At 47.4% G+C, this 26,036-nt stretch overlaps 15 protein-coding genes across 18 annotated transcripts; 11 read left to right on the forward strand and 4 right to left on the reverse strand.

Annotated features, from left to right (window-relative positions):
* The first annotated feature begins 3,244 nt into the window (after nucleotides 1-3,244).
* Nucleotides 3,245-4,028, forward strand: FOXG_12700 (endoribonuclease L-PSP). Its single transcript, XM_018392539.1, has 3 exons — nucleotides 3,245-3,504; nucleotides 3,563-3,715; nucleotides 3,765-4,028. Exons 1-3 carry the CDS (start codon nucleotides 3,340-3,342, stop codon nucleotides 3,840-3,842), a joined length of 396 nt encoding a protein of 131 aa, XP_018251073.1. The 5' UTR covers nucleotides 3,245-3,339; the 3' UTR covers nucleotides 3,843-4,028.
* Nucleotides 3,946-5,057, reverse strand: FOXG_12701 (uncharacterized protein; the record flags this gene model as incomplete). Its single annotated transcript, XM_018392540.1, has 4 exons — nucleotides 3,946-4,215; nucleotides 4,268-4,594; nucleotides 4,643-4,927; nucleotides 4,977-5,057. The coding sequence occupies 4 exons, from the start codon at nucleotides 5,055-5,057 to the stop codon at nucleotides 3,946-3,948; spliced, it is 963 nt and encodes a 320-aa protein (XP_018251074.1).
* An 841-nt stretch (nucleotides 5,058-5,898) lies between these two features.
* FOXG_12702 (uncharacterized protein) lies at nucleotides 5,899-6,905 on the forward strand (the record flags this gene model as incomplete). Its single annotated transcript, XM_018392541.1, has 3 exons — nucleotides 5,899-5,953; nucleotides 6,004-6,258; nucleotides 6,712-6,905. The coding sequence occupies 3 exons, from the start codon at nucleotides 5,899-5,901 to the stop codon at nucleotides 6,903-6,905; spliced, it is 504 nt and encodes a 167-aa protein (XP_018251075.1).
* Nucleotides 6,906-7,129: 224 nt separating this feature from the next.
* Nucleotides 7,130-7,445, forward strand: FOXG_20752 (uncharacterized protein; the record flags this gene model as incomplete). The annotated part of the gene is made up of 2 exons (XM_018401059.1): nucleotides 7,130-7,184; nucleotides 7,222-7,445. The coding sequence occupies 2 exons, from the start codon at nucleotides 7,130-7,132 to the stop codon at nucleotides 7,443-7,445; spliced, it is 279 nt and encodes a 92-aa protein (XP_018251076.1).
* A 688-nt stretch (nucleotides 7,446-8,133) lies between these two features.
* Nucleotides 8,134-9,340, forward strand: FOXG_12703 (uncharacterized protein). The gene has a single exon (XM_018392542.1). It carries the CDS (start codon nucleotides 8,281-8,283, stop codon nucleotides 9,205-9,207), a length of 927 nt encoding a protein of 308 aa, XP_018251077.1. The 5' UTR covers nucleotides 8,134-8,280; the 3' UTR covers nucleotides 9,208-9,340.
* FOXG_12704 (uncharacterized protein) lies at nucleotides 9,301-10,694 on the reverse strand. The gene has a single exon (XM_018392543.1). The coding sequence runs from the start codon at nucleotides 10,535-10,537 to the stop codon at nucleotides 9,461-9,463; it is 1,077 nt and encodes a 358-aa protein (XP_018251078.1). The 5' UTR covers nucleotides 10,538-10,694; the 3' UTR covers nucleotides 9,301-9,460.
* Nucleotides 10,695-10,754: 60 nt separating this feature from the next.
* On the forward strand, nucleotides 10,755-12,791 carry FOXG_12705 (S-(hydroxymethyl)glutathione synthase). Its single transcript, XM_018392544.1, has one exon. The coding sequence runs from the start codon at nucleotides 11,848-11,850 to the stop codon at nucleotides 12,529-12,531; it is 684 nt and encodes a 227-aa protein (XP_018251079.1). The 5' UTR covers nucleotides 10,755-11,847; the 3' UTR covers nucleotides 12,532-12,791.
* Nucleotides 12,792-13,408: 617 nt separating this feature from the next.
* On the forward strand, nucleotides 13,409-13,849 carry FOXG_20753 (uncharacterized protein; the record flags this gene model as incomplete). Its single annotated transcript, XM_018401060.1, has 1 exon — nucleotides 13,409-13,849. The coding sequence occupies one exon, from the start codon at nucleotides 13,409-13,411 to the stop codon at nucleotides 13,847-13,849; it is 441 nt and encodes a 146-aa protein (XP_018251080.1).
* A 1,556-nt stretch (nucleotides 13,850-15,405) lies between these two features.
* FOXG_12706 (uncharacterized protein) lies at nucleotides 15,406-18,573 on the forward strand. 4 transcript variants are annotated; one of them, XM_018392547.1, is made up of 10 exons: nucleotides 15,406-15,466; nucleotides 15,521-15,974; nucleotides 16,032-16,533; nucleotides 16,586-16,638; nucleotides 16,690-16,834; nucleotides 16,883-17,170; nucleotides 17,225-17,499; nucleotides 17,545-17,961; nucleotides 18,016-18,029; nucleotides 18,260-18,573. In XM_018392547.1, exons 2-8 carry the CDS (start codon nucleotides 15,642-15,644, stop codon nucleotides 17,926-17,928), a joined length of 1,980 nt encoding a protein of 659 aa, XP_018251083.1. In that variant the 5' UTR covers nucleotides 15,406-15,466; nucleotides 15,521-15,641; the 3' UTR covers nucleotides 17,929-17,961; nucleotides 18,016-18,029; nucleotides 18,260-18,573. The 4 variants fall into 4 exon arrangements, with proteins under 4 accessions (XP_018251083.1, XP_018251081.1, XP_018251082.1 ...); XM_018392545.1 differs by having other exon boundaries at nucleotides 15,521-15,582; nucleotides 15,629-15,974; nucleotides 18,016-18,573; XM_018392546.1 differs by having other exon boundaries at nucleotides 18,016-18,573.
* Nucleotides 18,574-18,768: 195 nt separating this feature from the next.
* FOXG_12707 (uncharacterized protein) lies at nucleotides 18,769-19,233 on the forward strand (the record flags this gene model as incomplete). The annotated part of the gene is made up of 1 exon (XM_018392549.1): nucleotides 18,769-19,233. One exon carries the CDS (start codon nucleotides 18,769-18,771, stop codon nucleotides 19,231-19,233), a length of 465 nt encoding a protein of 154 aa, XP_018251085.1.
* Nucleotides 19,234-19,292: 59 nt separating this feature from the next.
* FOXG_12708 (alcohol dehydrogenase) lies at nucleotides 19,293-20,493 on the reverse strand (the record flags this gene model as incomplete). Its single annotated transcript, XM_018392550.1, has 5 exons — nucleotides 19,293-19,574; nucleotides 19,632-19,890; nucleotides 19,940-20,009; nucleotides 20,056-20,249; nucleotides 20,300-20,493. 5 exons carry the CDS (start codon nucleotides 20,491-20,493, stop codon nucleotides 19,293-19,295), a joined length of 999 nt encoding a protein of 332 aa, XP_018251086.1.
* A 363-nt stretch (nucleotides 20,494-20,856) lies between these two features.
* On the forward strand, nucleotides 20,857-21,041 carry FOXG_20754 (uncharacterized protein; the record flags this gene model as incomplete). Its single annotated transcript, XM_018401061.1, has 2 exons — nucleotides 20,857-20,909; nucleotides 20,981-21,041. The coding sequence occupies 2 exons, from the start codon at nucleotides 20,857-20,859 to the stop codon at nucleotides 21,039-21,041; spliced, it is 114 nt and encodes a 37-aa protein (XP_018251087.1).
* Nucleotides 21,042-21,098: 57 nt separating this feature from the next.
* On the forward strand, nucleotides 21,099-22,821 carry FOXG_12709 (uncharacterized protein; the record flags this gene model as incomplete). The annotated part of the gene is made up of 2 exons (XM_018392551.1): nucleotides 21,099-21,148; nucleotides 21,213-22,821. 2 exons carry the CDS (start codon nucleotides 21,099-21,101, stop codon nucleotides 22,819-22,821), a joined length of 1,659 nt encoding a protein of 552 aa, XP_018251088.1.
* A 184-nt stretch (nucleotides 22,822-23,005) lies between these two features.
* On the forward strand, nucleotides 23,006-24,614 carry FOXG_12710 (uncharacterized protein). Its single transcript, XM_018392552.1, has 2 exons — nucleotides 23,006-23,304; nucleotides 23,355-24,614. The coding sequence occupies exons 1-2, from the start codon at nucleotides 23,116-23,118 to the stop codon at nucleotides 23,832-23,834; spliced, it is 669 nt and encodes a 222-aa protein (XP_018251089.1). The 5' UTR covers nucleotides 23,006-23,115; the 3' UTR covers nucleotides 23,835-24,614.
* Nucleotides 23,353-25,926, reverse strand: FOXG_12711 (uncharacterized protein). The gene is made up of 4 exons (XM_018392553.1): nucleotides 25,473-25,926; nucleotides 25,313-25,362; nucleotides 25,100-25,223; nucleotides 23,353-25,023 (listed from the first exon to the last, which is right to left on the reverse strand). Exons 1-4 carry the CDS (start codon nucleotides 25,638-25,640, stop codon nucleotides 24,352-24,354), a joined length of 1,014 nt encoding a protein of 337 aa, XP_018251090.1. The 5' UTR covers nucleotides 25,641-25,926; the 3' UTR covers nucleotides 23,353-24,351.
* Between the last annotated feature and the right edge of the window lie 110 nt (nucleotides 25,927-26,036).

Raw genomic sequence — 26,036 nt, forward strand, 5'->3', positions numbered from 1 at the left:
AGGGCAGTAGGTTGTGATGGCGGTGACAACCTCGGTGGTGTAGTGAGTGCCGTTGGAGGGAGGGGCGTAGTAGGGAGAAGCGGTGGCAGCTCCGATGAGGAGGCCAGCAGCAGCAACCTTGATAGCAACCATTTTAAAGGATTTGGACGTGTTGATTAAGTTCTGACTTTTAAAACGAGTGAAGTGCAGAAAAGCAAGATTGAGCTTTGAGCGAGAGTGTAACGACTGAAGCGAGTGTAGTTGTTGGGAGGAAGAAGAAGCGAGGGCGAATGTGGAAGAGAGTGAGGGAGGGTATTTATCTTGAGCTCAACATCAAGACCAACTTGAGTCAAAGCTGAGCTGAACCGAACTGGGCTGATAGATACGGAAACCCAGGTCCCAGAGACACACACAAACTCAAAAGGCGTCTAGTTTAGTCTACCCTAACCAGTTTCTGAAAGTCCATTTAACCTTGTACACACATCGAGATGGGGCCTGTGAGCGGATTCAACTGCACACGCTCACGCTAGACGAGGCAATTTTTACCTCTCATGGCTCCCCTTACCCTCTTTTTACCGCTCCAAGGCGTAGCTCGTCCAATCATGATATCATTGAAGCCATCTCACTTCTTACTCATACTGTACCTTGCACTAGCCAGACTCGTTGGGCTGAGGAGGTGCAGGGTACAGGGGCCCTTGTCTTGGAATACGAGGTCAGGGGAGGGATTTTATGACAGATTCGGATCTTGTGAGAAACCTCATGATAAGGAAATGTCCGGGGTAGGCAGAAGTGATTGGTCTGACTCTGAGTGTGTGTTGTTGCAATGCAGGGTCTTTTGTTGTGATGGCCAGCTGTCACAGTTGCAGTGACTCTATCTACTAATCGACAGGGCAAACTCTATACTCATCGGTTGCAACGGTGGCAGTTGCAACAGCACAGCACAGCACGGTTATCAACTGTCTGTTCAGTGGATGATCCGATTTAGAGGGGCCGAGTTAGCCGGACTTCTTAGAGTCTTGGGTGAGCTGGGTACCTGCGCTAGTACCCACATAGCACCTAGCTCCGTAGTCCGGGGAACTTTGTTTACTCACTTTTTAGTCACTCAAATCTCCTCTTTTCCTCCTCCAAAAAAGCCGGTTTTTTTCTCTCACGTTTTTCCATCTCCAATCACCAACAACGGCCCCTGCAGTCAGCATCAGGCTAATGCGGCGTGCTGCAGCCTCTATCACACTCTGACCCAAATGCTCCAATCACAAAAGGTCGTCATCTTTTAGTGCGAGTTGATTTGTCCCTTTTCGCTGTTCCTTGGTTTTTAGTCTCCATAGCGAAAAAAGTCTTATCTCATCATGTTTTTTAAGCTTCAACCAATTAAGACACCAAAATAGATTACCCCCTGTCTAGTGACAAATCCAACACCCTGCCCCTTGCATTCTGCGGGCTGCATTTTGCATTTTACCAGAGCAAATCATGACCCCAGAGTCAGCAAAATCAGTTCATCCGTTGTTGGTTGTGCCGTTCGTAACAGGAAATTGCACGCAATGCTTGCCTTGACAGTTTTCGTACGGCGGCGGTTCCGTTCCCCTTGCGTCGATGGTCTGTCTCTGGATCAATGGCATTGTAAGCTTGTCTTAGACACTTAATCTCCTATGCACAGCTCGTCAGCTTTAATTAAAAGAGATGGCGCTGTGGCTTGTCGCGGAAGCCGAGGATATCTCAACACATCTGATCTAATTAAAGCTGAACCGAGACTCTCGCTCTCTGCAAGGCTGCCATGAGATTTGCACCCCTACTCTGTACATCCTTATCACTAACAATGTGAAGGAGGCAATAAGATCAGATCATCCTGGTTGTAAATCCCCTCGCTTGCAATCAGCTCCAGTTTACTCCATCGAAGTCGTCAGCCAAAGTCAGCGTCGCTTGACTCATACCGAAGTCCCAAAAATATCACCATACGCGAAATTACCATCAAGCCACCCTCATCTTGGCTCGTCAGCCTCTCCGTTGCAGTAATAACGTCTTTCCGAAGATCCAACGTTTCATGGCGGGTTTCATAGCGACATCTCACAGAAGTGGCTGAGACCTGTCTAATAGCTACTAATATTTGGCTGAAACAACGGGTGAGGACTCCTAGGGACTCTTATTGTCTGGTTTGCCACTTGCTCCAGCCTCAAATCACCCGTCTCACTCGATCCCTGGTCTATTGGTTGTCCAGTCAATAACGAAGCGGGTGGCGCCGCCAAAGGGAGAGACCATTGTTTGGTCTAGTCTAGGCCGTGTCTTGCTAATCTGAGCACTTTGCACGGGCTGTTCGAGACTGTGAAATGATTCATTGCTTCTTTTCATCTTGATATTGGATGAAACATGAATATTGGATGCAACTGCACAAATCACAAGTGACATACCCTACTCCATTATCTAACATAATGTCTCTTTCATCAATACACTTGGGACTGCTTCGTTAGCTAACGACGGTTTCGATGCAAAGGAATGCGGTTATCTAGCCGCCCTTGAAGGTGTTTTGTCTAAAAACATGCTTAAAGGGCTAGAAGACGCTGCTTGCCTTCTAAGAAGTTCATCGGAATGATCATCGTGACCCAACACGAAGGTGCGCGCTCTAGCTCTTCTCAGGAAAGCTGTCTTGTCATGTGATGCATTTAGCACCTACGTTCTTGTAGGGTAGTCTCATCATATCTGAGCTGCCATTACTCATAATGACTTCTATCTAGTGGCAGCCTAGAATTATCCCCTGGCTTGCAATTAAATGTTCACTCATCCAATTGTATACAAACTCAGTCCAATCATGGACTGCATGGATCATTATGAACTCTATCGACTTCAAAGTACCTATAGATATACAATGTGTCTGATAGCTAGATCGTTTGCCCCAATCACATTCAACACGGAGTGAAGAAGCCAAACATGCAAGCTATTGCCTAAACCTTATAGCGTTATTAAGAATACACAGCTTCTAAAATGACATGTCTGTTAGAGCTACAGCCTTGGTGACCTCACCTTCCTCGCGTGATACGTGAAAAGAGAGGAACTCGCTTTGATAGTTTGCTAGATATCGGAAGCTAAGTAGAGATTATGAGATTGATATGCAAAATCCCGCAATTCTTTTTCAGTATGATCTCAGTAATGAAACGGGAATCGCAATTCCTCACTTTTTCTCTATGTCGGGGATAGATCTAAGCTCCGACCTATGACATGATGAGCTGGATGTACTCCGTAGGGCGTGGTCAACCTTGTGAGATAATAGTCTCCCCACTTCCTTGAAGCTTTGATTTCTAATACACACACAACACTCAGAACCTCACCAAGCAACTGAACAACAACCTCACTTCAATCACAAAAACAGTCATGGCCCCTCAGATCGAAGCTGTTTCTACCAAATCTGCCCCGGCTCCGCTGCCGCAATTCTCCCAGGCCGTCAAGCACAATGGCATGGTGTACTGCTCCGGAAACATCGGAGCCATTCCTGGGACCAATTTTGAGCTGGTAGAGGGAACAGTTAAAGATAGAGCGGTAAGCCTTTGGGGCATTCAGACCGTGCAATGTATGATGACTGACCATATGACTACAGCGACAAGCTATCAAGAACCTGGAAGCCATCCTCAAAGAGTCCGGCAGCAGCCTGAGAAATATCGTCAAGATGAACATCTACATCACAAATATGCAAAACTTTGCTCTTGTGAATGAGGCCTATGATGAGTTCTTTACTTTGGAGCCCAAGCCGGTATGTCAAGTTCCAAGCATAGTTCAACTCAACCACTGATGTCTCCCAGGCTAGAACTTGTGTAGCAGTCTTTCAGCTGCCGTTGGGAACTGATGTTGAGATTGAGTGCACTGCAGCTCTCGACTAGGAAAAAGGGTAGATTTATAGTAACGGAACTCTAAATAAATGCACTAGAATGAAACATCTTCTCGACTGTTGCCTGATCTGATCACGTCCGACCTTTTCCCTACTCAACGGTCCGCATAGATGCTCTTGCCCTTGCCCTGCATAACTTCATGCACATAGTCCACGTACTTGATCGGCTCAAAGTCGGGGTAAAGGTCCTTGGTGCTGAGATAGCCCAGATACTTGGCGGGCTCGGGGAGATTGTCTTGACGGAACCACTCGCAGTAGAGATACTGAGGACCAGCAAGTCCAAAGATGAAGGGAAGACTCTTGTCACTCGCATCGTACTTGACTTGGGCGTCTGCGATGGTGGCCTCAATGTCCCTGGCAGGCATCTATACCTGTCAGTCATCATGTTTCAGTTCTGCCTATGAGAGATAGACTCACCAAATTACGTGGTATCTTTTCACCGCTGACCTCCTCCAAGTGAGTGTGAATCTCCTCCTGAGTCCAGACTTCGTTATAGGCAAAGACGTATTTGTTCAAGGTTCGGTCATCAGTGATGATCTTGGCAACGTATTTTCCAACGTCTCTTAGGTCTGTCAAGCTCGTGGCATGAGAACCATCCTCAGCGACGACAGCGGCAGGAAATTTGAGAGCATAGTCAATCTTTCCAGAAGGAAGAGATGGAAGAGAGACTTGATACCACATGCCAACGTCAACAACAGTGTAGGGAAGATAGATTTTCTTGACGTGGTTGATGATGGTCTCTTTCTACAAAGTGGTTAGTAGCACTGACTGTTGACTTGCTATGTAACTTACAAACTCCCTAAGAAGCATAACACCTTCAGGAGGACAAGGCGGACCAAAAGCGCTGGGGAGGAATCGTTTGATTCCAGCTTCTTTGGAGGCATTTGCCAAAGCAATTTCAGGCCCAGTAGTGAAGGGTACAAGACAGCTGATGACTACGTCTTGACCGGTGAGAGCCTTGACGAGTTCATCGTGGTTGTTTTCGAGGTTGATAGGGACAACGGATACGCCCTTGTTCTTGATCTGCTGGATTTCGGGTTTGTTGATGGAAGTAGGTCGCACAAATGCAGTCAATTTCTATAAAGGTGAGCATTTGAAATCTTGGGAATTTCAGTTTGCAACTTACAAACTCATTTGGAGAAGACGAGAGGGCATCGATGATTGACAAACCGGCCTCGCCATTTGCGCCGACAATTGTAACGTTCATGGTGGGTATCGATGGTAGAGAATTGATTGTTGTGAATGAGTAGAGATGAGAGTGTGATGATCAAAATTTTGAGTCGAGTCCTGAGACTATATATATTCATCCTGAAGGAGAACGAGAGAAGCATCCTTCGTGGTTTCATTACAAATTGTTGATCCATTGCAAAGCATGCCATGTTTGAGGCTTTGTAAGTCAGCGTCGGATCTTGCTCCGCCGAAATGTCGGTGGTGGGTTTTTCATGTCAGGAGCTCCACCTTTCTCGATCCGAGATTCGACCACTAATGATAGCTAACAGATATTGCCTATTTCTAGCCATTATCTGTTGAATATTGTTACACAGCCAGCACTATTGAATTGCTCAAGTTTCCTACCAAACATTGTTAAAATGCACCAGACGTGATATTTGAGTATCGACTACAGACCTCGGGAAGGTGAGGCAAAGAGTTTTCCATGTTTTGAAAAGCCATGATACCAAAACATGCTTATTTATTACTGTTTGTAATAGAATTAGATATGTACTGCCGAAAAGAAGCGAGAACTTGGAAATCTAACAAATGATTTGGAAGAAGCTTGTCTTGTTGCGTCGCAGAGGGACCTTGTGTTTTCAAGCACCAAGACAAGCGAAGAGAAAAATGAACAACAGCCAGCGCTTGGTCCTCGACATAAAGCGAGACAAAATTTGCTACAAGGTGGTTTGACCTCTCATTACATGATCTTGTTGAAGAACCATATAAACGGTAGTATTTCCAACTCAGATCAACGCTCAACGCCATCTTGCATCTCGACCAACAGCCATTATAGCCATTTTGATAACATCACAACTCCATCTCAACCAAAACTCAACATGTCATCATCCGAAATCGAGCTGACAGCCGGTGAATTGAAAGAATTGATCGAGAGTATGTCCTAACAAAATAACAAGAGCAACATGCAGTCATTAACAGAACAGTGAACATCAAGGCTCTCTACGCCTTCGACAAAGTCAGGCTGTTCCTGGTTAAGCGTATAGAAGAGGCGTCAGGCCGAGTTCTTTATGGAGCTGGCGTGGCTACGTTTCCGAGCACTGCGGAGACTGAGATCTTTCTCCGAAGCAGTGGCAGAAGATTCACCATCGAAAGCGCGCTTGAGGATATTCTGGAGCAGACGATGGTGAAGCTTAGTAAGGAAATGCTATTTCCAGAATGGTGTGTCAAAGTATTGAATGGTATGTACGACAGAATCACGAAAACCCAGAGCACAGAGAATGGGCTAACCTTGTATTTCTTCTGTAGCCTATGAATGATTGTTGTATGTGATGGGCTAGTTACTTAGTTCGAAGAAGAGAATACCGAGCGACTGGATGTAGTACCTTGAACATCACTGGGCATGAGATAGCATCTAAATACAGCCACCTCTTGACTTGTACCTTTTCCAAGTTGCAGCAAATAGTATACTCATGTTGTGACGCACTGTCTCTCTCTTCTTGCTGTATAATCAGGCAGAATCCATGGGTTCGATGATTGCTGGCCAAGAGCGTTCAGCTTGGACGGAAACAAGACAAACGGTTTCCTATATCTAAGAGGGTAATGTTTTCGGAACAAACCAATGAGTTTGTTTACCTTCAGATAGTCAGACATGCAGCGCTAAAGGCAAACAAAAATACACTTGATTATTTCAGACTACCTCAGTGGAAAGTCTGGGTTGCTGCATATGACGTTCCCGATCATGGATGCAGGTAAACGAGAGAAGGCCACAGACGAAGCATTTGCCATCGGGCAACCCGCAAAGGTTGCGTTTGCCTGTGATTTTAAGGGTAAACGCTTGGCTGTAGCAAAGAGAGGTATCCTACAGCTAGGCTACCCGCAGGTTTAAGCTCAAAAAAGCTACTGGCAAACAGCAAGCATAGATTTGAGGACAATCATATCTGAGAAACATATATAAGGCAGTAGAATTTCCTTCCGAGATAGCTTCTCCAAAGTCAACTTTCTCTGATATTCAACAGCGCTGCCAGACTATCCCCAAGTCCTTGACCAACCCGATAAATCAAGTCATATCACGTCTCCTGATACAACACTCTTCACTTATCGACATCCGAAATGGTAAATATCGGTAATCTCGAGCGAGCTGTACGCTTGAAGGAGCTCATCCAGAGTAAGTTTAACCACATGACCAGCAAGTTCATCTATAGCTAACCTGCCAGTGAACATCGCCGCCCTCTACGCCAGTATGCCAGTCACGAAGCTTTTCGTTTGCAAACGTGGCGAGTTGTATGTTGCCGGCGTGGCCACTCCCCATACTTGCGGGCATGGGAGTGTCCTGTTGAAGGGTATTGAGCGTACGACCGCCGAAGGCGCTTTGGAGACACTTCTGGACGAGACTGCGAAAGAACTAACCAAGGAGATGAACTTCTAATGGCATCGATGGAGTTTGGGTCGGAGGGATCTGGACTGGACTGCATGGAGGAAATGTGGCTGCTGTGATGGGAGGTTTTGACAACTGCTCGAGCACGTATGGAACTACAGAGCACAGATACGCCATCTCGATAGAATCTTGTATCAGGTTGAGCTATTGACGGAACATTGGGTCTGGCACAGCACATAGACACCACCGCTTCTCAGCCCAAGCGCTTCGCAGTCGGCAGCGAATAACACAATAGACTGTACCACGCCCCATTTTCTTGTAGCCACCGCGCGCTGTGCTTAGCAATCAAACCATGTCGCATCCAAGTCCCGCGCTATCTCTAACGCGCGTTAGATCTCCTGCACCGTGTAAGACCATTGGTGTAGCCCATCGTCCACTTCATGTCCGTTGATCGTGGAAAAAGTCGATTAAGTTGCAGCCAAGATCCGTTACTTTCCATTAATCAAGATCTGCCCGTTTCTTTGAGGGGATTTGTTAAGATCGAGGTCGTTTATTGAGACTAAAGGACCTTGATGGTTCAACCCGCGCGGGTAACTCCACTTTAGGATCAAGCCTCATCATGAGCTTATTCTTACCGCGCGGAAACCTTTTTCGGCCGTGGGCTTATGCGGATTATGAAAGGTCTTGGAATAAGCCCATATTAGTAATTATGGGACAACACTCAGTGAAGAAGCCTGTGGTGTTAACGTTATCGATGACCTACACCAGATTTAGGATATTCAAGAATACGATGTTAAATATGAGGGCCTGAGATGGAATATAAATGAAATGTCTATGATTCCAGTCCTTCATAAACAATAACAACAAGACATCACAACCTATAAGTATGTCCAGCATTGAACACTTTCTCATCGCAGGCGCAACAGGTCGTCAAGGCGGCGCAACAGTCGATGCCCTCCTCACTCATCCCGATATCAAAACCAAACCAAAGCAAGTCTATGCACTGACTCGCCAAGCTTCTGGATACGGAGCCGTCAAACTTCGTGAGAAATATGGCGACATCAATATTGTTGCTGGCGACTTGAACAACCCAGAAGCAATTCTCCAACAGCTAGACAAGGCCATCCTTCCCAAAACCGGCATCTTTCTCGCTCAAGCCCATGGACCGACTGAAGTCAGCGATGCAAAGAGGCTCATCGATTCTGCTGCGAGAAGTGGTATTCCGTACTTTGTGTACTCGTCTGTTGATCGAGGTGGCCGTGAACTCAGCGATAATGACCCTTCGTACTGCAAGACGTTCTCTGACAAATTCCTCATTGAAAAGCATCTTATCAACGTCTGCTCAAACTCCAACATGGACTACACGATCCTTCGTCCGACTTGGTTCGCTGATAATGCTTGGTGGGGTTTCCCAGGTCAGCTCTGTATGACGGGTTGGAGAGAGAACATGAACGGAAAGAAGATGCAAGTCACTGTGACGAAAGACATTGGAAGATGGGCTGTAGAAGGTCTTGTCCGTCCTGATAGGACCGGAATTCGAAACCAAGCTCTTTCGATCGCCAGCGAGGAGCTGAGCTTCAAGGATATTGACGACATCTTCATCAAACATACCGGCAAAGGCGTCCCTGTCACCTACGGCCTTCTGACACGATTCATCATCTGGATGACCAAAGATCTGAACACCATGTTCAGCTTCATTGGTGAGAGACCTTATGGTGCGGATCTTGCATGGTTGAAGACTCAGCTGGAGCCTACCACGTTTGAACAATGGGTCAAGACCGACGTCCCAGGCCGTGACAGCACCAAAGCTTGAGACACCCAAAACAGCTCAAACAAAAAGAATGGCATCAGCAGACTCGAACTTGCGACCTGCAAAAACGAAGAGTGGCGCAGTGGGTGAGATTTTTAGGATTTTTAGTTCGGATTTAAAGAAGGTTTATAGGCTCTAGGACGTATACCACTACACCACTCTTCGGTACTGGTATATAGAGTTGAATTTATATATAAGAGTATGCCCCGGCCTGAAATTTGAGTAATCTTGCTTATATGCCCTACCTTCACACTGCTTACTGGAGGTTCTCTGCCTTGAGGGTAACGCCTCGAATCACCCCCGTCTCAGGCACACAATTCAGATACTCGAATCGCGCATCTCCAGCTCTCATGACAGAAACTTCATGCCATGTTCGGAATTTTCTTGCGTCGCCAAAGGTCTTGTAGTGAGCTAGTGCACCACGGTATATAGCGAGATGAGACTTGTGACTTTTCGCCCATGTTTCAAGGGCTTCGAGATTGGTGAAGAAGCCAGCGCCGCATGACTCTTTTCGAGATCGAGTTTCCTCAACTGAAGGATCCTGATTTCTGAGATATCGTAGTCCTAAAGCACCCGTATCAGGTGAATTATCCCAAAGATATTGCAGGCCAGAGTGAAGAGTGGGTTCAAGCTTTTTATCGTACGAGTCAGCTTCCTGTTGACCGCAGTTCTCCCAAAACTGTCCTGAGCGAATATGAGCTAGATTCTCAACATTTGTTCCGATGAGATATTGACCAACACCCGGAGGAATTGTGACTGGCGGAGTTGGATTTGATGGAGGGAAGAGATCGTAGGCAGACGAGGGGATTCTGTCTCTCGCTGCGCCCCAATATGCTGAGAGTGTATGTTCTGGAAAACTTGCGCCAGGAAGTTTTGCGAGACCAGGGAGATAATCGAGGCCCGAGTAATTTGTTTCGAGGCGGGGAAACTCTGTGATGAAGGCCTCTCGCCAGACGCCCACTGAGGCACGGCCTGTTTCTGGTAGTTGGGCGTAGATGGAATTCAGTGAGAGGTCATTGAGGCCTTTCTCGTATTTCGTCTTGTCTGACCAATAACACACCCATATTGTCGATTCTTGGACATCACATCCATCAATTACCGCGAACGTCTCATATGCCTCCGACCCAGTATCGCTGCTCACCCATGCCTGAATTATTTCAGTAGCTTTATTTCGAGCGATATCAGCATCTTGAGTATCAGAATGGCTCTGAACCCCGATATACGCGGTGCAAACATGGGTGACATCATCTGGGAGGGCGAGGTGCCATCGTGGGATCGGAAGCTTGTGGCCTTCGGGTTTGCGGAGGGGATAGATACGCGCTGGACACGACATGGCTCAAGTTCAGTTCTAGCAAGGATGTGCTGTGACTTTTGTTTCGCTGTTGACAGGCGAAGGTTTGGTGATGAGGAGGTGGTCGGGGTTACTTTTGGGGATCGCTATATGATAGGTTGCCCTGGTTTGGAATCACGCCCTTCAATGATCACGCATTTGTGCCGATGCTCCATGTTTCCGATATGATCCCTCAAAACGCGTATTATTTAGGTTTCCTTGACTGATTCCTCATAGAAAAGTGTCGTTGATCCTACCGTGTTTTCATTTGCGAGACTGCGAACAACGTCCGTCCCTTGTCATATTGTCTGGCTACGATATCAGCATCGGCTTCTAACATCGGCATCTAGCATCACCGCCATAACCACACGATGCCATCCTATGAAATATTGCGAATACGGTATATAAAAAAGTATATCTCCTTCTTCAGCATTGACCCTCCCCCTCCTCTTGGCAGCTTAACCGCGGCCGCCACGCCACGGCGCATCTCGGAACTCTACATCCCACTACTTTTCCGACAACGGGGTCCCCAAAATTCCGAATATCCCCCATCACGCAATTCTCGAAACGTCTTTAAAATTCAATTCAGGGGGGACTTAAGGCATCTTATCTCCAGGTATCAACTGCCTGCTATGCCAGACGAGACGCCTTCGGGATGGTACCCGGGGGATCATCAGTATGTACCGGGGCCGCATATATTTATCCCGATCAGATGATGAGTAAGAGGAAGATGGGGTAACAACGCCCAGATTTGGGATTACGACGTCTGAGAGGGGTCGTTGATCGTCTATCCTATCATTTTATGTTTTGCTTACCCCTCGATATAAGTTGCAATGCGGACGTTGAGCCGATGTTGGGCTACACAGTATCAGACAGTTCTAGAAGCCTCTACTGTAAAAGCAATTATCGTCTTCAGCTCTCACTTGTCTTTCCAGATTCAGGTATTATCTATCTTATCGGTGAGTTATCAGTGGGCACGGCCACGGAATCGGCTTCCGATGACCGTCGGCCGGACCCTGGACCAGGCCCCGATTGTCCCTGAACCATGGCCCATTCCCCGCAAAACGCCATCGCGACAGTTAGACACACAGTGAAAGACAATGGTGATAACTCGGCATCTCGGTCTCGACGCTTACGCTTACGCCGATTATGGCTGCATACAGCCAAAATTACCGTCTGATACATGTCGTTTTGCGGGGGATCAGAGTACATAACTCAACACAGGCGCCTGTGGCTGTCTATCGTAAATCTTGTTGTATATAAAGTCTTGATCCATCCCATTCCCCTCAGCTCTTCTTTTTTCCCCCTTCGCAATGGCTTCATCCTCTCATCGAAACATCATCTCCAAGAACAAAACTCCCATCGCCGTCGCCGCCGCCTTAGTATCAGCTGCCGCAGTAATCACTTCCATCTACCGCTCAGTAACCACCTCCAAGATGTCTCACAATCTCCACCCCAGCCTCAAGAACGGCATCACCAAGGGCTCGCCAAACTTCTCCGGTGGCAAGCTCCGCTGCAAGTGCTCCTCCAACCCTGTCGAGGTCACCCTTAGCGGCCAGGTCGCTCACAACCACGCCTGCGGATGCTCCAAGTGCTGGAAGCCCGAGGGTGCTCTCTTCTCCATCGTCGCTGTCATTCCCCGTGACCAGGTCCAGGTCACTGCCAACGGTGACAAGCTCACTATTGTCGACAAGAGCGCCGCTATCCAGCGAAACGCCTGCCGTGACTGCGGGGTCCACCTGTTCGGACGCATTGAGAACGATCACCCCTTCAAGGGTCTCGACTTTGTCCACGTCGAGCTCTCTGATGACAAGGGCTGGCAAGAGCCTCAATTCGCCGCCTTTGTCTCTTCCATCATTGAGCAGGGCTTCCCTGCTGACAAGGCCAACGAGGTTCGACAGCAGTTCAAGGATCTTGGCCTCGAGTCCTACGATGCTCTGTCTCCCCCTCTGATGGACGCCATCGCCTCTTGGACCGCCGCCAAGTCCAAGATCTGAGGACTTCAATTTCATATGTGCCCCAACGTTTGGGGTCCATGTTACAAAAGTTTTGAGAAATGGTTAGCGGGGTGTTGAGATCCGGTGGTTGTTGTTTAAATAAGAATGTATAGGTAGTGTCTGGGACAGAACGAGATGAACGGAGTTGGGTGTGCAGTTGAATAGGATGACACGGGAAATGTGCACCTACGAATGATATGAAAGGAAAAGAGTCTCAAAGATAGCTCTATCAATCCGAATTCATGACTTGACGAACCTTTATGACCATCGCTGCGAGTGTGATGTGAGCATGCTGACTACAGACCTCAAGGCTGGCCAACAATAATCTGCGCATGTCAGCACGTGATAATTCACATAATCTCATCATGATTGTTTGCCATGTATTGAGAAGTGCCTATGAATCACGTCCAATTCTATCTGAATCTCCATCACAGCCGAAAAGATTATTAGATGAAAGAATGCCACTGGGCAGAATGCTGCCATTGGCGATGAATTTACGACGTCTCCGGTGTTTACATGCTTACCATCATCTTGTGTGCGGCTCAACAGTCAGTTCGTCGAGGCAAGAATCGCAAGCGTTTGATTTTAGCAGCCACAATATACGGCTCTTCAAGTAGAAGAGCAACTTCTTCAGACCTCTTCACACTTCCGTACCGGCTCTGGAACTGAATCACACTCACGCCGCGAGATAATGGCCAATATTCATTTTCATGGAATGACCTACATAAGAGCCTCCAGATCTCGCTCGCCAAGGCATTTGAAGGAATAACATCTACTATTTCATAAGTGTAGTGGTTTCCACATTCTAGGTTCGATTTCTTTGAATAAACTATTATCAAATTCATATTACTACTCAAAATACTAACCATACCTCATAATGGAGTCCCTGCAGGACATATACAACAGCCTTGGAGATATCTACGAGGTTTCCGAGATAATCGCTTCCCAACCGAACATTCTCCCTGCTCTCGCAAACTTACTCGTCAAGGTTATGCTTGACAAGGTATATGATATCCGCCTCAACCATAAGCACTTTGATATTGCAGGAAGCGAGCAAGTCGTTGGTTTTACTGGCCAGGGCTTGCTAGTGTTCATGGTGTGCAGTGAAGGGGGGCTACCTATCAAGTTGCTTGCCGCAGAGGGGATATACCCAATCTCATACGGAGCGCTCAGACCCAGCGATCTACTCGTAAAGGACGGTGCTGCCATCCCCTATGAGTTCACATACACTACCAACAATCCACTCCTGAGCCTAGCTCTGAATTCCTGGAATCTTGGTGTAGTATACTTCGAGCAGAAGGAGTCGAGGGTCTCCTAGGATTATCCATCCGAGACAATAGTGTGCCGGCAATCGCTCACGAGGTATCCGACCCCGAGAACCGTGTCAATAGGTTGGTCTTCGGTGATGATGCGGCATAGGGTACTTCTGTTATTGCAACGACGTGGCGATTTCTCAACTTTTGACGGTGTTGTAGAGACCAAGGAATGCACATATTGTAACAATGTTAAAGACCACTGGAAGCGGTGTGAAGTGTGAAGGTTAGGAGGTAGCCTAGAATCTTGATGGGCAATGATCTCGAGGATTAGATAAATGATACCCTTTGGATCACCAGTCTCTCATTCTTGTGCTATTGAGTATTCTCCTTTCTTCTGAAAATGGACTATGGGCAAGTAAAAATTGCACAGGAGTCGAAGTGTGCGAGAGTGTGCGCAGTGTCTTAGCTCTGAATGGCGAGGAGAATTAAGCCGTGTATCACAAAGGACACAGCAGTGATTCACGGCCTGGAGCTGTATCCTCGCTTAGTCGACCTTGGGCGGGCTAGTTGACTTTCACGAACTATGCGGAAGAAGGTGTAGCATTCACATCGGCCAGTTTGCGTATCACTGCCTGCAAGTTGGGTTGATGAAGAGGTGCACACAAATCCTGCCACTAAGGATTAGCTGCCAGAATAAGCGATATGAGTATTGCCCACGACATAGTAGCCAAGGCAAATATCTAACAGTAGCGGTCCAGGGGTGGCAGAAGTATTAAAACTTTTGAAATCAAGAGAATCGCTGTTCAGGAGTAGATCTGACAAGAAGAAACCGTTCAACAGTAGCTGTAAAATCATGGCAAGGAGACACACAAGTTAGTAGAAATGTGATTTCGTAATCTTCATTAGATACATATCGAGTGGCTAGATAACTATAGCTTGAATATAAGCAATATCAAAGCTGATGATGGAATAAAGTTAAGACCACAGGCCGAAAAGAGATGAATGCACGATCCCTCAGATGGCTCACTAAGAGGCTACTTCTTTCTACGAGTGGATGCAAAGACAGGTTTGTAGCTAGATTAGATGGGAGGCAGGGCACGAGAGTCAGGTGAGTTGATAGTCTTCTCTGACAAATCAGCCACAGTGATAGCGCGTTATCAGACTGTTAGTTCGTTCAACCGTTGAAACAGACAGAGACTGGCTGGCCACCAAAACTGTAAAGGAACAGAAGACAATTCAGAATCTAGATCACAGTCTGTCTCACTTACGTACCTCTTCTGACGAGCCTGGCGATTGAGGCTGGCTGACAGACAAGGAATGCGTCACCTCAACGATAACTCACTAACTTATACGGGACGGGACGGAACGACAAGCTCAAGCTAGTCTAGCTCTGAACGTGTTTCTACAGAAGCGGGGATATCTTCTGTCTCTCTATGGTAACGCTCTCGTATGACATTCCAATCAATGAGGGGAAAGCAGTGGTGGCTCAAGCTAGAGTGCGGCTGATGACCAGATTTGGACAGCTTTGAAAGCTGAGCTCGAACTAGGTTCAAGTCATGGCTGAAATATAACCATGGGATTCGATCAGAGCTTGTAGAAGAGATGTGACGAGACTACAAAGGGACGATTGTGTATTGTGTAGGTTGCGAAATGGCTTGTCACATACTCAAATGACGAAGGTAAACAGACGGAAGAAACAAGAAACTCCATGCTGAGAGATGATATGGACGTAGCTATCCCTGACACCTTTCTGTTCTCTCTCATTTACCATCTTACTCAAGCTCCAGAGTTCTGAGTAGGTCGCAAATTTCATATTCCAAATTTCGCTGAGGCATTAGTAGACCTTTGCCCAAGATGGGTTTCTACAGCGCGTGCAAGACGTTCGTCGTCTACACCGTTACGTTCTTCTCACTACCATTTCACGAGCATATCGGAGGTGACTCTGAGCAACCTGTCTTGTCTTTCGAAAATGGCCAGATCTCACAAAACTATCCGAAGTTCCCAGCACCAAATGGCCCCGATTCACCTGATGAAGACTTCACTTGCAAGTATCCCGAGCTTGGAAATGACTGGAAACCATGCTCTACCCCGGAAAACCGACACTGCTGGCTGAAGAGCTCTGATGGACATAATTTCAGTATTCATACTGACTATGAGACTATGTATCCACCTGGGGTGCTTCGAGAGGTACACAGTCACTTATGTTGTTCACACTTGAGGAATTTTACTGAATCATGTCTGCAGTATTGGCTTGTGGTTGACAACAAGACTATCAACGGCGACGGCATCGACAGCCCGTATGGAAAGGTCTTCAACCAAACCTACCCCGGTCCATGGATCAAAGCCTGCTGGGGCGATCTCATCAGAGTTCACGTCACAAATAAACTGCGATATAACGGCACTACAATCCATTGGCATGGTATCAGGCAGAACGGAACCATGGAGATGGATGGAGTCAACGGTGTCACTCAATGTCCCATTGCCCCAAATGATACCTTCACATATGAGTTTCGTGCCCTTCAGTATGGTTCTTCTTGGTATCATAGTCACTACTCTCTACAATACGCCGACGGTCTTGCAGGACCTATAACTATTTTTGGACCGTCATCAGCTCACTATGATGAAGCGAAGGATCCTATTCTTATCACCGATTGGAACCATCGAAGTGCCTTTCAGGAGTGGGAGAGAGAACTGACCGGTGTCCCTACCAGGCCCCAGATGAATAGCATATTGATGAATGGAATTGGTAAGACACATTGACCTACATATCTCGTTGAATGCTTACAAGGCTCTTTTAGGAAACTTTGCCGGCAGCTTTCCGCGCGAACGTTACAACATGACCGTAACCAAGGTAAGAACTTGCAATTGAAGGATTACGATATGATGCTTACCCCCCTTATAGGGCAAGAAATATCTCCTTCGTATCATCAACACATCTGTCGATACCACATTCCTTTTCAGTATCGACAATCACCACTTTGAGGTCATGAGCTCCGACTTTGTACCCATTCACCCCTATACAGTAGACCATATCCTCGTCGGAATCGGTAGGTCATGCCATATCCATTATAGCATATAAAGCTAACAGCCTCAAGGCCAAAGATATCATGTCGTTCTGCATGCCAACCCTAGAAACGACACCAAATTTCCCGCGTCAGATAATGGAAACTATTGGATCCGCACAGTTCCCGCAGATGGTTGCAAGGGTTTTGAAGATGGTAACGAGCCTGATGAACGGCAAGGTATTCTTAGATATGAACCTGTGAGCTCAGAGGTACCTCAGACCTGGAGAGGCCCGTGGAACAAGACTTGCAGTGATGAGAAGTATGAGAACTTGAAGCCTGTCCTGCCATGGTCGATCCCCCCTGTTGAACTCTATAGTAGTGAGTATACCTAGGTCAAGATTGTGGTTGAGGCTTTTTACTAACAAGGTTCAGGAGACAAAAGCAAGGATCTAAAACTTGGCCTGCAGCAGGAAAAGAATAGGCCTCATCTGGGAGATAAGTTCAGCTGGTGGGCTTTCGGCGCACAGCCTCTCTGGCTCAACTTCTCGGAGCCTACTATCACTTTACTTGACGAAAAGAAAGAATGGCCTGGCGATTATGTCATTGTTCCAGCAGAGAACAGAGGCGGATGGGTCTACCTTGTCATCACGGCTCCAGCAACTGAGGAGCTTGGGAATAACAGGACATTCATCTCGCTTGCTCACCCAGTAAGTTCAGTCCAGTTTGACATAGGAAGTTGCTGACGATTATAGCTTCATCTTCATGGCCACGACTTTGCTCTTCTCGCTCAAGGTTCAGACTCTTCGCAGATTGATGACCCAGATAACCCCATCACACTCAAATTCGACAACCCGCCTCGCCGAGACGTAGCACTGATCCCGGCTGGAGGCTACCTCATAGTCGCCTTCAAGGCTGATAATCCTGGCTCTTGGTTGTTCCACTGCCATATTGCCTGGCATGCTTCAAGTGGGTTGGCATTGCAGATCATGGAGCGTGAAGAAGATCTGAGGAAGATGATGACTCCGGAGAAATTAAAGCAGGTCAATGACGGCTGTAAGAAGTGGAAAGATTGGTATGGCGACCGGAAGAATCACTGGAACCCTGTCGGCATATTCCAGGACGATTCTGGTGTTTGATCTACGGGGCTTATGCTTGGGTGATCACTTGAGGTACTACAATCACTTTTAACTATCAGAAATAGAACTTTTGTTGACAGTGGCCAGCTTTCTGTTCACTGGTAAGCACAGATCTGTATGCGTGCCTGAGATTTCTCTGCGAAAGGTACCTGACATTGATTCCCTTGATACTCAATATGTGTGTCCTTGCTCGCCTCGTCATTCCTGTCTTGAGCTATGATGAATGTTTTGATACAGAGTTAGCAGAGGGAACCCATGTATGGGCGTATTGGGCCACTACCTAGAAAAGAAAAGAAAAGATGTACTGCTGGCAAGAACTGATTTTGAATAGGTACCTGAGATCTTCTACGGGCGCAGGATCATGTTTCCGGATTCAGGGTTGAGTTCTCAAGACGTCTGATGTAGTTAGGGGTATATCATGGGGATGGTGGATAGCCCCATTGATGCAGGTATTATTGAACCTGAAAGGGCGGTGCTGTTTGTAAAGAGCATGGAACTTTCACTAAGTAGATTATAAGGGATGATAGATTCCATCCAACGTTTGACAAACAGACTAAAAGGATGCCTGATTCAGATTTCATCTGACCTCAATGCATCCTCTTAATCAGATGCAATCGGCCATTGATTTCAAAGAATGACTTGTAGATAGTCCATCAATGAGCTACATTGAATCGTGAATCACTGCAATGAAATTCTTCTAATCAAAGAACCTTTGTTATCTACTTGTCCTTTGGTCACAACGAGTCTCACCCTATAAGATGGAGTGAATTTCTCATGCCGGGAGTCCTCAAGCATATTCATACCTATTTTCCTCTACACTGACGAACATATCTAGTCACCATGTCTCACGGTTATTATCTTTACAGCAGCCGTCCAGCCTCGTTCTCACCGTGTACCATACAAGTCTTCATTACCATCTCGACCCCCGATCTAGACAAGGACTTTCAATGGACGCTCTCCGCATACAAAACTATTACTCATCTCTGTCAAAACTTCGAAGTTATTCGAGCTCACCGCGGCAACTTTTGCAGGATATATCGGCATTCAAATAACCCGCGTATTCTTCCATCCTATGTCGCTTGGGGAAAACTTTGTACAGTAAACGCAGAGCGGTTTGAGAGTCTTGTGAACATGACTTGTATCTCGCCGTTCTGGAGCCTGGCAGAGGGTGAGGTGCGTAACGACAGTAAGGATTTCATCTATGGAATTTTGGATATCCTGAAGGCACATGGTGTTATTGACGAGAAGAGAATCATCGGAGTGAAGAGGAAGCTCGGTCGATATATCGGGCCTTTTGGTGTTTGATATATGTGACCTTGTATGTCATTCTTCTTTGATATAAACAGGTACTAAAAGTTAGCAGCTCATACAGACTCCTCCTTTGTATCTCTGAACAGCCAACCATCGAGAGCAGGAGGTAGTGGCACACTGGCAATGTCAGCTTTCTCCACAAACTTCCTGATCTCAGCTTCTTCCTCACCACTGAGAACTATATCAAGAGCAGCCCAATTCTCCTCGAAATACTGAATCCTCTTTGTTCCTGGAATCGGGATAATATCATCGCCCTGCTTTAACAGCCACGCAATCGCAAGTCGAGCAGTAATTATTCCCTTCTTATCAGCCAACCCCTTAAACTGACTTACAAGCTAAATATTCTTCTCGCGGTTCCCGCCCGTGAACCGGGGGATGAGCTGATATCGAACATCGCTATCTTGTTGTCCAGATGCTGTTCCATCGATGAAGTTGGCGGTCAGAAGACCTCGACCGAGGGGCATTGCTGCGACGATGGCTAAATCAAGCTCCCGGCATGTGTCAAGGATGTGAGTGCCCTTTTCTCCCTCACAGTAGAGCCCGAATGCAGAGTATCCGATCTGAATCGCGGCAACTGGGGCGATCTTGGCGGCTCTACAGAGAGTGGTTGAGGTGACAGCTGAGAGTCCTATACACTTAATCTTGCCTTCACTAAGAAGCTTTCCGTCAGAACTTCTTGCCTTTCTGGGGAGTTTCTTACTCTTGTAGCTCTTTCAGAGCGCGCATGGTTTCCTCGATAGGCGTCTCGGGATTGGGTATGTGCAGATAGGCTATAGCAGTTATAATTAGAGTTTCTGCTGATATTTCCATGCTTACAGAGATCGATAGACTCAATATCCAAGAGCCGTAGACTCTCAGCACATGCTTTCTTGACATATACATATGAAGTGTTGAGCTCAAAGGTCTGGCTATTCTTTACGTATCCAAACTTGGTTGCAAGAAAGATATCACCTCGTTTGCCAGTACGTCTGAACCACTTGCCAATGATTTCCTCGCAATCGTTATAGTAGCTTATATGTGGTTAGCTGGTATTTGGATGCTGTCAGACTGTTGAACTTACTCAGCACTATCCCAAAACGTTACACCTGCCTCATAAGCATGATCAAGGAACGCAAATATTTCACCTTGAATAGGGATAGCTCCATATGTTGGACGGGTTAAGCCCATGGTGCCCAAGCCCAAGCCCAAGCCCATGCGAGAGACGAGAGGGCCATTCTTGCCAAGGGAGACTCGAGGGGCGGTTTTAACTGACATGATGATAAGAATTTGAATAATGTAAAGTTCAGATTTGTTTATTCTGTTGAGCTGGTTATCTGGCAAGAAATTCATAGTTGCTGGCTTCAAAATCGACTTTTATACGACCCAATTCCACGATATTTTCATGCATCTTCACGGAGATTGGACTTAACAATGAACATATCATTGTTAAATAGTAATAGCCTCTTAAATCTTATCTCCGGCTCAACTACATCATACAACAGACTCTCAAAAGTTTCCGAAGCGGACAAACTTACGTATAAGTACTATCTTGGCACTCTTGCACCCAAGGCTCTGACGCCCAGCATCTCAACCAATCAGGTCTCGTAGTTTCCGAGCAAACCAATAGGAAGTGCAGATATGGATGACGATCTCGTCAGCGGAGTAGTCCGCGGGGTGGCAGGGCACGCTCAGTACGTAGTCCCTCTATTAGCGCCCCCAACCTGCGGGCCTAGCAAGAATATTCCCGACTTATAAGCTCCAGGGGCACGTTCGACGACGCCAAAATGCCATCTCCGCTTAAATTGACAACCAAGCAGATCTAAAGGTTTCCGAGCAGACAAATCAACTCCGTTTCTTCCCTGTTGTATTGTTTTCATAAAATGGCTCGAAAGGGGAAATCCAAGGTCAAATCGGGTTGTAAAACATGCAAGTGAGTACTTGACAAGAGACAAGAGACAAGAGACAAGAGAACAGAACAGAGGTTAATGACTTAGATTGAGAAAAGTCAAGTGTGACGAAGGTCGTCCAGCCTGTCAAAGATGTCTATCAACAGGTCGAGTATGCGACGGATACGGAATCTGGGGCGGAGGATCACACGCTCTTACACAACACTCCCAGTCCCGGCCCAGGTTCACTCTTGGCGCTCCCCTAGAGACAACCCTCGTCTTCTCTCTAAACGCAAACGAGAAGCTCTACTTTGACTGGTTCAAGTGTCGCACTTCTACAAAGATATCAGCCACTTTCTCTTCCGGCTTCTGGAACACCCTCGTCTTCCAGGCTGGGTCTAGAGAACCCGCTGTGCTGCATGCCCTGCTTGCGCTCAGCTCGGCGCACAAGAAGGGTGTCGTGACATTGGACATACATAGAAACTCGCCCACGTCTCAAATGAGCCAACAGGAGCAGTTTACGCTGCAGCAGTACGTCAAGGCCATTGCACATCTGCAGCCACACTTCAACGCCAAGGATAAAGAATCGTGTCGTGTGGCGCTCATCACTTGTGTTGTCTTTGTCTGCTTAGAGTTCTTCCGGGGCCACTTCGCTACGGCGCAGCTTCACCTGAAGAATGGGCTTGACATTCTTTGGCAGATGCAGGGTCTTCCCGAAGCTAATTCGGGCATCTTGGCATTGAAACCCTGTCACGAGTCGACCGATGCTTGGATAGTGGAGGCCCTGTCCAGGCTCCATATCCAGGTTGAGCTCTTCAGACTGCTGTACCACCACTCATGTGTTATTCTACAGCCAGCTCACCACCCCGAGAAGAGTTTTCTTGAATCTTTCGCTAATCTCAACGATGCTTGGAAAGGGTTAGAGCTTGTTTACAACCAGATATTCCATCTTACTCATCGAACTCGTCAACAGACAATAACAGCAACAGAGCATACGGCCCAGCAACTCGTCAAAACAAGGCTCGCTCAATGGCATGGCATGTTTCAAGATCTTATGAAAGCGCGACCAGGTGGCTCAAACATATACTTGCAAAAAGCATACCAGATCCTGAGGATACACTACGCCATGACGAACGTTATGGCTGAGACCTGCATATACAATAACGAGACCATATACGACACCTGTACCGACAAGTTCATCCTACTCATCAAAGAACTTACAAAGTTGTGGGAACTGTCGCTTCATTATGAACTGGAGGACGAGATGCCGCTGTATATCATGACGACTTGCATGCCCAGGTCCATCATCGACATGGGCTGGATACCGCCACTTTATTTCACAGCGGTCAAATGTCGAGTCCATCGCATCCGGGTTGAGGCAATTAAGCTTCTCAGGACGAGTCCTCACAGAGAAGGCATCTGGGATGCGCATATCGCAGCATGTGTCGCCAAAAAGGTGGTCGAGTTGGAAGAAGGGAACTTTTATGGGGGTGTTGAGGTTGGGGATGACTTTCAGCTGAATACCCCAATGCGCGATCTGGATTACCAGGTTCCATTATTACCGGAATCGCGCAGAATGAGTGAGGTTGAGGCAGAACTCTCTGGTGCTCCTATGGACAAGATCTTGCTTTCCTGTAAGCGGGAGCAAGAGGGAGTTAACAGAAGGACTCTCATTTCAGAGTACAACGTGAGCGAACAAGCTTGGAACGACATATGAGAACGATTGATGGAATAATGAGGTTATTGAAAATATCAGCGTGATTTGCAAGTTCAGTCAACAATAAATTATTTACAAGTTCATGTTCTGGTTGGAGGTGACATATTAAGCGATAAGATAAGCCCCGTCTCCGTTTCCGAGTCGGCACCCGGAGTTTCAAAGTAAACAATTGACTAAACGCGGCCGCGGGGCAGGCACTCACCGTCAAGCACCTTGATAGCACAACCTTTCCTCTACTACCCCCTCTCTTCCAACTATTCTTTACTTTTTCTTCTCCTCTGGAGAGTAATAGTCATGGACTCTGAATCTGTCGTCGCCCAAGTCCAGCGCAAGATCGAGCTGCAATCCCCCGACGATCTCTCATATCTCATAGCCAATGTCCGTCGCGCGGCTGCAGAACGTCTCAACGAAGCATTTCCCGTGGTAGAGGGCAACGATGGGGAGGATGAATTGCGAGATCAGATAGAAAAGCTCGTCAACGAGGTACTGTTCCTCATTGAATCTATCTTATGGTACGGAACTAACGACATTAGTACATCGACAAAACATTCTCCCTCGCCTCCCCAAATCTCTCGATAAACGGCCTCCCCGTATCTCCAGACTCTTTCCTCTCCGAATCAAACGTCGAGCCCGATACCGTTTACGAACCTTTCGATACACGCAAGCGCCGGCGCGTGGCAGATTTAATCACACAAGAAGAAAAGCTTCTCGAGGACGTTGCGGCATTGAAACGCTCGGTACCCACTACAACGGCCGAGGCGCAAGCAGAGCAATTACGCGATAGTTTAAAGCGTGACGACGATATGCTCGAAGCGCGAAAACAGCAGATTATAGCAGAGGCCGCTGAAGTGGATTTGGATGTCCAACCACTGGAGAGACAAGACGGCGTGGAGAAAGGATTTCGAAGAGCTGTCGAGGGTCTGGGAAGATTGAAGCGCGATATGCCTGCTGTGGTGGCCAAGATGGAGAGAGCGCGCGTGGCGGGCGAGTATGTCGTTACGCAGGGACGATAAAAGACATCCCTTGTCTTGATTGCATATATACCCAGGGCGGCGATCAGTGTATTACGAACAGGGAGTTGGGGCGCATTGGATTGAATTGGATTAATCGGCAATATCACTTCACATTTTACAACACAAATCTCGAGACCGCGTCTATTGTTGAGAATTATTGCAGCCATAGTCAGGAACCTCAGTCAGCCAGCATCTAACATAAGTCTAGGCACACACGAAATAAAACGTCCACATGAGCATGTTTATAAACCGAGCAGAACAAGAAGGGGGTTGGAAGTCTTTTTTTGTGCTCCCTACAAACGTCACGCTCCGCCATACTCTCCTCCAACGTGTTTTTACCATATATATATATATATATCTCTCTCTCTCTTCGCTCAGATAACCTCTCAAACCCCATTTGTTGAAAAAAAAAAAAGCATGGTAAACGAGAGAAAATATGTGGTCTATATTAAGACGTCGCAAACCCGCCCGTCTATCTTTCTTCCATGTTCTTCACCTTTGGTACATATACTCTTCTTTAAGCGGCAGCAGGGGCGGGAGCAGGGGCAGTCTGGGTAGCATCAGCACCCTCGGCAGCGGGAGCAGCCTCAGGAGCCTTTGCGGGCTCCTCAATCTCAGAGCCCTTGTTCTCGATGACGTTGGCATCCTGCTTCTTCTCCCACCAAGCGGGACGAGCCCACTCAGGGTCGTGCCAAGGACCAGCATCGCTGTTCTCACAGCCAGCTTCGCACACACACTCGCCACCGAACTGCTTGGGGAGGTTCTCAGCGGGGATCTGCTTGAGGAGCTCACTCTTGTATCCAGAACCGAGAATGTTGATCTTGGAGACGGTGACGGGATCGAGCCAGCCCTTGACAACACTCCAAACGGTGGAGAAACCCCAAGGGGCGTTGATCATGTACAGCTTGCCGAGACGCTCGGGGTAGTAGTTCTGGGAGATGACAGAGGCCTGTCGGACGTAAGAGTAAACCTGGGGAACCTTGGTGATGGAAACGCCCTTGAGATCCATGATGGTGCAGCATGTCTCGAGGAGGTGGCCGGCCTTGCGGGAGCAGGCAGGAAGACGGGGATCGGCGACGCGCTCGTACTCGACAGCGAGGTTCAGGAGCATGCGATCAGCGCTGGTGATCTTGTACATGGCGGTCAGATCAATACCACCAAGGGTCTCGATGTAGATGGGTCGTCCATCCTGTATGAGGAAAGAAAACATTAGTCAACATATGTTCTCATGATAGCTCTCCCTCGTCGTCACCAGCTTGCCATACCTTGTCGGTCTTGTGGTAGAACTGAGTGTAGTACTTTCCGATCTCAGCCTTCTCGGGATAGTCCCAGATAGGCACAGTCTCGTCAAGCTTAACCTCCTTTCGCCATTTCTCAGTATCCAAGAACCTATAGTGGCGGTCAGCCCCCCTGTCGCTACCAGCACATTTTCTCGTTCCACCGCCATCAGATGGAAAGGAAGGGCAAAAAAGTCTTACATGGCTTTGGCGGCCTCGACATCGAACTTGCGCGCTCGGAGGAATCGAAGCTGTAGAGGAGGGCGTTGTCAGTATTTGCTGTGTCGCGTTACATGGCCCTTTTTTTTCCAGGGTCCAAGGAAAGCAAGCAAGCTTAGCTAGATTAAGGTATATCTCATACCAGAGTCAAGGTGTCCAATCGATCAGTGCAACCTTCGGACTCGAGCATCATGCGGAACTGGTGAAGCTTGGCGATCTGGTCCTCTGTGAGGTAGCCGGCGTGGCCATCCTGCTTCTCAGGGCCCTTGATGGGGAAATCATAGTTGTCGTACTTGGGGTTCAGATCCATGGTGATAGATGTTGTATGGTGGGGTAGAGAAGAGGGGAGAACAAGAAGAAGAAAAAGAGTCCGCGGTGATAGAGAACAGCGGAGGTTATGAATTAAAAGAGGCGAAGAATGACGCCAAGAGGTTGATGAAGATTTCAGGTCAAGGGGGCCTCCTCTGAATTTAAAGTCGTCCTGTCCTGTTCGGGGTCGGTCGGTGTTGAGATGAGAAGCGTAGCGTAGCGTAATTAACCGTTTCTGGGCTTGTCTGGTCTCCCCTAGAGATGGATCTCCCTACGGTGGGACTTCGTCATGGGTGTCCAAGTCTCCAAGATGCCTCCCGAAGCGGTCTAGCATACCCACATTCCGTTGGGGGATATCACGTGGTCTCTCACATGCAGATAATTCGATGACTTCTTT

The sequence above is a fragment of the Fusarium oxysporum genome, chromosome 9, assembly GCF_000149955.1.
Source record: "Fusarium oxysporum f. sp. lycopersici 4287 chromosome 9, whole genome shotgun sequence".
NCBI lineage: Eukaryota > Fungi > Ascomycota > Sordariomycetes > Hypocreales > Nectriaceae > Fusarium > Fusarium oxysporum.